This window comes from Brienomyrus brachyistius, unplaced genomic scaffold, assembly GCF_023856365.1.
Source record: "Brienomyrus brachyistius isolate T26 unplaced genomic scaffold, BBRACH_0.4 scaffold44, whole genome shotgun sequence".
In the NCBI taxonomy this organism is placed as follows: Eukaryota; Metazoa; Chordata; class Actinopteri; order Osteoglossiformes; family Mormyridae; genus Brienomyrus; species Brienomyrus brachyistius.
This window is the reverse complement of record NW_026042319.1, coordinates 380,130-389,147: the sequence shown is the minus strand read 5'-3', so window position 1 is coordinate 389,147 and position 9,018 is coordinate 380,130. Positions and strand designations below refer to the sequence as shown.

Genomic DNA, 9,018 nt, shown 5'->3' with positions numbered 1-9,018 from the left:
TAATTAATATGTATTAAAATAATATAAATAATTAATGTGTATTAATATGCATAATTTCTTAACACCTTCAATAGTTGGAGTTAAGAATTCCACGGCAGACATTTGGAGAATTTATCCTTTATTTTCCTTTGCGGGTGACATATACTACAGTAGCATCGAGGGGAATCGTACAACCGCCTCGTACAATTGTCTCATCATTACATTCCCAGCCCAAAACGGGGAATTACCTGTCGCTTCTGATGGTGCCTAACAGAGGACTTCCTCAGTGTTGCAGCGGTTGCCGAATAATCTGCCTCGGGTTACGATCAGTCATTTTTACCGCTCGTGCTTGGACGCGGTTTCGCCGATTATATTGACAGGCAAACTGCCGGATCGCGTCTAAAGCTTTACGACGCCAAATGGGTTTCAAAGTTCGCCGTTATTCGTTTTTATATGACCGATCGAGCTTCGTCTAACAGTTCTTACTGAAACCTAAATCCAAATATATTCATAATTTCTCTTATATGGAAGCAGATGAGGAAACATGCTCCTGGTCCCGAATAACCTCGATTTCAAGAAATTTTGTTTGACCACACCGTCGGCATACGAGTCTGTGTCTATTCAAATTTCAGCTACAAATATTGTTTTAAATAGCAGCGTTACCTGCTTGAAGGGGTTCATCGCTTCACCGCAGCTCCCCCTAAAAATCTCGTCAAAACGCAGGAAAAAACAGCAAAAACACCAAAGCAAAAGGAATCTCTCGTGGTGTTTCACAGGCCCACAGTGCAATTCTCCCGATTGCGAATAATGAATGAAAGCTAAATAATAAATCATTACATTACAAATCACACATGTATAAATACCAGGCATAAAATACCAACCTCCGTTCTTATGTTTACTTGAGAAGGAGCAACTGAAAAAGTACAAAGTGTCAGGCCACTGTAAATGCCCCGCTACGGTTTAAAATCAGCCTTTATACATGACCAAAAATACACGATTAAAGAAAAATTCGATAAAGCCCTGTTTATCAAGAAAATAGAATAAAAATATTTTAAAAATATTAGAATACAGCTATACGGAATAAAGTAATACTAGTAGCACTGAATCAAAGAAATCAATATTTCACTTTCTTCCACTTTCACCCACAATCATGTCAATCAAGACAGCTACCGTTCAAATACTGATTATATCGGTATGAAATGTGGAACTTCGTTTACAGCCGATGTTCCCCAAAATGTTCGGAGGCTAAGCAGAAAGCATCCGATTTTTTTTGTCAGATTAATCGCAAGTGCTTTTCACCTCCCGTTTTTAATCGTTTCCTCGCAATTGCACCGGTGCAGGCGTCATCACAGCAGCTGCCCCGGCATGAATGAAAGCCCATGCGGCGCCTCGGTAAGGAAAACTATAGGAATGCAGGTGGACGGGGCCTCTGGATCGTACTGCCGCCGCATTCACGCCAGGAAAGAAGCCCGTGTGACGAATATGGACTTTTCACAAATAACTCATGAAAGACATCCTTCTTATAGTAAAACCCAGGTTGGCAAATTAACGCAGACAGAAAGAAAACAGTAGGTATTCACAAACACCAGGAGCCGCACCGGACTCGGACCGCCTAGGAGCGCTGCTCTTTGCAAAGACTTCACCCTCCGCTTCGGCTTCCTGTAACCTTCGATTCTCCCTCGACAAGAAATTAAATTAGCATTGAAAAGAAAAAAGGGGGAAAAAAACCTTGCAATAAAATCCAAATGTGGTACTACGCTAAAAATAAAAGAACGTCGTTAAAGTGATGTGGAATTTCAGATTGAGAACTATTTTTCTCCTTTTCTGCAAACTGTAAGCGAACTAATAAAAACGTTTCTTTTCATTTTTTTTTTAAATAGAATTATTATTGGTACTATTCTCGTTGTCGCTTTCTCAATAGAAAAAAAGACCCCGCGGTCGGCAGGATCTAAGAGGCTGGTTTTTTCAGGTCCCGGATCTGTTTGATCAGGTAGGTCTTCTCGTCGTTGAACTGCTCGTCATCCGTGCGATCCTTCTGGAAGTTACTGAGGAAATCGATTAGCTTGGTCTGGTTCTTCAGGAGGATGTCCACGATGGGCTGTGTCTTGTTGGGGTTGGCCACGAACACCTGAGCGAGACAGAGACACCGAGCTCTCCGTGAATTGACTTCCGTAAAGTTATTCGTGTTTCATCAGAGCATAGAAACACGCACAACACACCATGTCCCTCTCTGGAAGTTCAATACAAAAATAAAAAGCAATATATAAGAGGCAGAAAAGGATATATGTAAACGCAAATCGGCGTGTTTGTATTTTATGGTAGTTAATTGTACCGGCATATTTGCTTACTCCCCGTCCTGACAACCTGTGCACCATGTCTTACTGGCACTATGGATACACTGTGGATCCTCAGCTTTACCATTTTGTCTCTGCATGCTGGTATAATGGGAAGGTGACACAGTTCACTTTAACTCTGAAATGTAGTTATCGGTGAAAAAAATCATAGCAGCAGTTATACAACCAACAGAACCGAAATTAGTCTGAAACAAAATGGCAGAATGAAGCTAGTGCCAAAATGTCACAATTTTGTAGCTTCCTTACAGCTGTGTGTGAGTCTGCATTACAGGGGGTTGGTTGGTGAGTTGGGAGACTCAGTCCAGCCATGAAGTAGAGCACCTCCTTGTGGGCTTTTACCTTGAAGACGTGGAAGGCCTCAAACTGGATGTTTGGACTCTTGTCCCTTAGCAGGTTCATCATGAGCTTCAGGTTCTCTGGCTTGCTGATGTAACGCGTCATCACTGTGAAGTTGTGTCTGTCCAGGAGCAGCTCCCCCAGCAGCTGTCACAGACAAAACGCCCGGGGAGGGGGCACCGGGGGTCAGCAGGTTTCGTCTTAATGCACAACGTGTGGGACAATGCGACGGTGCTGTTGCACTCGTTTGTCTTTTAGAAGGCATTGTTACGGACGAACGTGCGGGCAGGGACACGCCATGGGCGTCTCACGTCTCGGAGTCCGGACAATGAATGACATGGACACAGAGCGGTGCAGGAGGGGGCTGGTGGCGGTTCACCTTGAGAGACTGCCTCTTGGTGACGTAGTTCTCAGAGTGCAGCAGCTTCTCATAATCGGCAAATACCTGTGACATCACAAAGGCACAGTTACTGGCTCCTCCCCTTTCACCAGCATGTCTTATTAATATATTAATGATCAGACATAAATCTCCTTCTGTTACACCTTTTCCTGTTCCATAATGCACACGTCAAGACATTTCACCCCATGCCTTAGGTACAACTACCTCGTGGCATGTTATCCATCTCCTTTGAGACATACACATGCATAGCCGACAGCAAAGCTTTGGGTCCGAGCGCAGGGTTGGCCATTTAGCTGGTGCCTCTGGAGTATTTTGGGGGTTAAGGGCCTTGTTCAAGGGCCCAACAAGCATGGTACTATTCTGCTGTGGAAGGGATTCGAACCAGCAACCTTCCGATCACTGGCACAGAGGCCAAACTCACACACTGCTCCCTTGTTACACTACCCCATATAAATGTGATTTAAGTGATCTATTTCGCTAAATTGCGTTTCCGGTACACAATCGAGTAAATTTTCCACCAGGTATCGGAGAACCCGCCTCCCCCCCAAAAACGATGGTGGCACTTACAGCATCGTAGTTCTGTTCTAAATATTCAGCTACCAGAACCTTGTGTCTTGTGAGCAAGTCCTAGAGAGGGGAGAACAAGGCCTAAAAATCAACATTTTTGGGGGTTTATTTAAGCAGAAATCAGACTGGATCAAGAGGTGGGGGTTGAGCAAGCAGGAGGTGTCTTTGCAGGTCTGGCTGACCTTGAAGGTGGCGAAGGCGTCAGAGGCGATGTCGAAGGTGGACATCTCTACATAGCTGAAGAAATCTCGGAACTGCTCTGAGTGCAGGACGATCTTGGCTAGGGGGTCGTGTCGAATGCATTCTCTCAGCATGATGCCACAGTTCAGAGCTACCTGGGGTGTCTCATACCTGTGGAGTGGGGAGGGCGCAGGCCGTCACCGAGGGACCTCAGCCACTCCTGTTAAAATCCAGGCTATCAGTGGGACTCTTTGCAATAGAGGGCAGGGCTATGGGTTGTCATGGTAACCCCGGCTGTTGCGGATGCGGTGTAGAGTCAAGTCGCAAGCCTCACCCCTTTAGGAGGACAAAGAGCACCTCCTGGTGAGAGCAGAAGTACTCCACCGTTGGGCTCCTGGTGCCAATCTGCCTCCTCAGGATGTTGTTGAAGATCTGACATACGTCCTTCTTGCCCTGTTGGGGTTCAGTTGGGGGGGGGGGGGGTAGGTATCAAAAAAAGTCCAGCTTTCAAACTCTTGCACCCTAGAATGAAAGAACACAGCCCACTGGACCGTTCTGGGCATGTAAATCTCGGGATAGACGGCCTCCATGCTTGGAAGGTGGTGGTGGCTTTGGGTTACCTCATGTGGCCTTGGTGCAGGAAGGTTCAGGCCTCACCTCAAAGTCGATCACCTGCAGATTCTGGACCAGGGAGATGAGTAGGCCACTGTTGTACAGTTCTTGGGCCAGCTGGGCCACGGTCTCTGTGTGCGGCTCCTTGTCGTTGGTCCCATAGAGAATCTCCTTCATGGCCACCAGACACTTGGACACCTCCTCAGATGCCTGGGAGACATGGAAAACGCATCTTCAGACATGGGTCTTCATGGTTAATGAACCTCAGCACACACACATTAGAAAACTGCCATAATCAGTAGGCACCACTAGAGGGCGATAAACCACTTGATAACATGCAGAAAAATTATTCTGTACCGATACGAAGACGTCAGCAAGGGCCCTTTGTCCATGTTCATATGCTAACATGAGCATGACAGCAACCACCTTCGCAGGCACCTGCTTACGCTGCTTTCACAGCCAATCAGGGGCCCTGAAAAGTAACCTGACAAGCAAACAGGAACGGCATCAAATCAGTCGTGACTCCCTGGCCCCTACCTTCTCCGTCTTCTTGTCCTGCTTCACCAGGATGGCCATGTTCTCCTTCAGTGTCCGGACGATGTCTGCCGGGCTCTTGTGAGATTTTCCGAACAGTGGCATGCTGGTGGTACGTCAAGCCTGAAAGCGGGGAAGACCTTTTAGGAACAGACACGGACAGCATAACCTAAACCCAGTACTGATTCCTGCTTTGATGTTGGTTCTTGTGCATGAGCTTCCACAGAGCTCCCAAAAGCACCTGTTGGTCATTGACGACAGAAAATAAAAAATAAAAGCCAGATTTAGCGCCTAGTGGCCTGAAGGTTTCATGGCAGTTAACATGAACCTGAAGCACCTACGGTCACATTTTTTTACTGTCCTGAGTAGGACTGGAATCATGGACTGTGAAAAGCTGTAGAATGAAAAAGTGAAAAAGTTCATTTCTCAAAAGCCAGACAGTCGGTCTGAGAGCCGATCAGTTAACAGCTCACCAGATGAAATAAAGCGAAACCAAACGCAAAATAATAGTCATTTGTATAGTTTCGACTTCTCAAAGTCAGAGCATGTATCGACACTCCACTTTTGATGTGTTCAGTCCACAGATAAATACAGGTCTATCGGAAACAATGGAGAGCCCCTTAATGAATGGGGGACGAATAACACAGAATACAAAGGCAGGGATGCAAGTGCAGTACACAGCCGTCCCAAATGTGCAAGCTACAGTAATACAGTTCGCGTAAATATTTTGCGAGAGAGGGCCCAGGTCAGAGGTCACACACAAACACTGGTGCTACTCTGGTACTGAATTCAAGCAGAACAAAAAACAAATCAATAGCAGTAACATCTCAACCTCGCAGAGGTGCACAGCTTATCCATGCAGAAATAAAATCACAGAACTGAAACCAGAATGGAGGACTTCAAGCTGGTAGTACTGGTGCAATACTGGAAGCTCAGTTTTACCAAATAAACACACATACAATGTATATCACTGAACCACTATACAAATATACCCCAAACAGAACTTTTCTCTGGAAGCTGGGACATTCAAAACACATGTGGAATAGCCTCATAGTTGGGACACACACACACACCTCCTATATTCCTATTATGTGGGAATTCTCAATTCATTTCTATAGGCATAACCCTAACCCTAACTGTGACGTCCTTAACCCCCACCCAGGCCTAACTTTAACCATAAGTAACCAAACAAAATACAAGACGTTGGGCATTTTTAGTTATTTGATTGCATTCACAGATTTTTATAAATCTGAGGTTTAAGGTTTGGTGATCTGTAAAATACCCCCGCAAGCTAAAGAGTATGAGATTTTATCACAAAGTGGGGACATCTGGTCCCCACAATGTGGTAAATGCAAACCCACACGCCCTGTCATATCCGTGCTGGTCACACCCTCAGCTGTTGCTGTGTGGGAGATTAAACACTTATTTTCACACGCGGCCATAGGTCAGTTTGGGAGGCGGCCGAGATCCTCTGAGGGTTATAGGAAAGATGGCTTCACCTCGCAAGTATTAACACCTGATTCTCCTCAAAGGAAACGCAGTGGAGAGGAAATGAGCATTTTATCCTGAGCCTAATGAGCTTTGGGGCTCAGCATATAGAATGACACTGTTCCAAAATTTGACTCGACCCAAGCTTCAGTCATCACCAACATTTCATTCATTTGCTTAATTTTGCCAAAATGATATTGCTGTCCATCCAGTTCCTATTATGCCGACGTCTATTCCAGGTTGCAAAGGTGACAAAGTGATGCACATGCCAGAGAGTCCATCGCAGGGTATACTCACAGACACAGCACGCCCTGAAGGAAGGCCTCACCAACACTAGGAATACATGGCAACCCTACATGCAGGAATCACACCCACAAGCCTCTGTTAGACCACGGCGCTACCAACTGGGCCACCAGAACTCGAGCCTGCAGAGGCTACACGGTCACATGGCCCAGGTCTGACCTTACAGCTCACAGAACATGGGTGTCCATGCCCTGACCTGACTTGATCTCCACCCCAAGGCCTTGGGTGACCTTATAGCTAAATCGTCGACAGCTAGCGGCCAGAAAACAGCAGCACTGACTGTAACTAAGTGTGTCTAACAGTGGGTGGCTTGTCTGTGGTCTCGGGGACATACACAAACAAAAATGTCCAAAGGAACAGCAGCAGAGACATTAACTGTCTGTAAGATAACGAAACTTCAGACATACTTAAGCTGTGTAACATGGTCTGCACTTAGGAACTCAGAACTCAGATGCTCCATCGGATGGAAAAAAAAAACTTAAAAGGAAACCGAGCCATTTAAAGCATGGCAAATATATAATGTCACAGATGCATATTTTTTACACAAGACAGAAGTGAATTACTGAAACTGGCAAATGTGATTCAGCGGTACCATATACAACTCGCACCCAGACCTGTTCTCCGGTCACTGGGTCGAATGCTACGTCCACATGATGAAGGGCAGGATAAAAGTGCAACATTAAACGTCTCGGTCTGTTTTCTGTGACCTAGCGTTTTAAATCAAGGTGGATCAAGTGTTCCCGTTGCACAATCCCACATTATGACTGCAGTGCATGAGAAGGCGGTCACCCAATTCAGAAACATTTCAGGAGCACATCAAAGTGCCGAACTTTAAGTATTTACTGTTCAGCATATTTACTTAGCAAACTGCGGGGTACACAGTAACTATGAATGCACGAACTAACTACTTGTTTGTTTTCGCACGAGCCGCAAACAAATACGGGTGACTCCGGCGAAGCTGACCACATTCCTCTTCGGCTAACTCTGTCGCATCGATCTCTCTAACACATTTGCACAAAATCGGGATGCATGGAGGGATCAGAGGAATGCACTGGCCCGCGCGCACGGCCCCTTTGTAAGTGCAGTTACAGCACGGCGCGTGGCACCGCTGCCTCATCACTGCACCATGAAACATGCAAGGCGGCGCGAGCGTAAGCAGACAGGCGACATTTACAGGACAGCCGAGCGGCCGATGGCCATTTCCTCCTACGGGACGGTCGCCCAACATGTGCAAATCACCCGCTACCTTACTACTGTGTGGAAAAAACCCACAAAGACGGTCGAGCAGATTGGTAGATTAGCTTGTATCATGGCTTCATAGACCAGAAAATGTGCCCCTTTCGACGTAAGTTTCAAAGCGCGTACAAAGACAGATCAATCACAGCAAGAGGCGACCGCCAAGCCGCGGCCTACCCCGCCAGCGCCCCGTAACGCCTGCTACTCACGGATCGGATTATATTTAGTACCTTTTGGTCACTCAGATTCGTCGCTAGCTGGCTCGTCTCTCAATGCACCCGAGCTGCCTTTTCTTTTTTGGGCTGAACGTCACGGGAATGTGCGTATGAAGCCCCGGCGCTGCGGACGCGTTTCGGGGGCGGTGCCGCGATGACACTGCGGCTCGGCGCTGCTACCCCCTAGCGGCGCCGCCTCGCATTACACCAGCTCTACAGCCTCCGTCCGCCCGAGAAGCGTCTTTAACGATACTAAGAAGCGTCTTTAACGATACAACAAGTATGACAGTGCGACGACACAGCAAGCAGACAGTCATTATATATATAATGTATATATAACAACAACAACAACAACAACAATAATAATAATAATAATAATAATAATTGTTGTTATTATTAAGCAATAATGTTGTCGAAGAAAAATGCCAGTAATAAAGCCAGCATTGAATAAACAGTCGTTAATATGAGGAAGCTTAATTTTAATGTATTACTTATTCTAGGAAGTACACAATAGGACAATGTCTTTTGAAAGTGTATGAAAATCTGCGTGATTCTGCTCTGAACCCTGCATAATCAGCATGTACGTATTTCAAGGAAAGCAAGTCCACTGGGGGCGATCAAACCGAGTCATCGCCCGGAATGACGACGCCTGTGTTTTTGCGGGGAGCCAGTTGATGAAATTTGGGATGTTTGCCAGTGTTTGGCATTTTTGCTGGTAGCATTTATGTGAAGCGTATTGTTTTTTCCTCCCAAACCGGGCATAACCAGAAGCGTAATTTTCCAAAGCTTTACTAAAGATCCGGCAGATTTCTTT

The 9,018-nt window shown here is 46.1% G+C and overlaps 1 protein-coding gene across 1 annotated transcript; it reads right to left on the bottom strand.

Annotated features, from left to right (window-relative positions):
- Positions 1-101: 101 nt before the first annotated feature.
- cab39l (calcium binding protein 39-like) lies at positions 102-8,379 on the bottom strand. The gene is made up of 9 exons (XM_048999247.1): positions 8,220-8,379; positions 4,966-5,085; positions 4,474-4,638; positions 4,151-4,269; positions 3,819-3,987; positions 3,637-3,696; positions 3,049-3,114; positions 2,673-2,816; positions 102-2,107 (listed from the first exon to the last, which is right to left on the bottom strand). Exons 2-9 carry the CDS (start codon positions 5,065-5,067, stop codon positions 1,928-1,930), a joined length of 1,005 nt encoding a protein of 334 aa, XP_048855204.1. The 5' UTR covers positions 5,068-5,085; positions 8,220-8,379; the 3' UTR covers positions 102-1,927.
- Between the last annotated feature and the right edge of the window lie 639 nt (positions 8,380-9,018).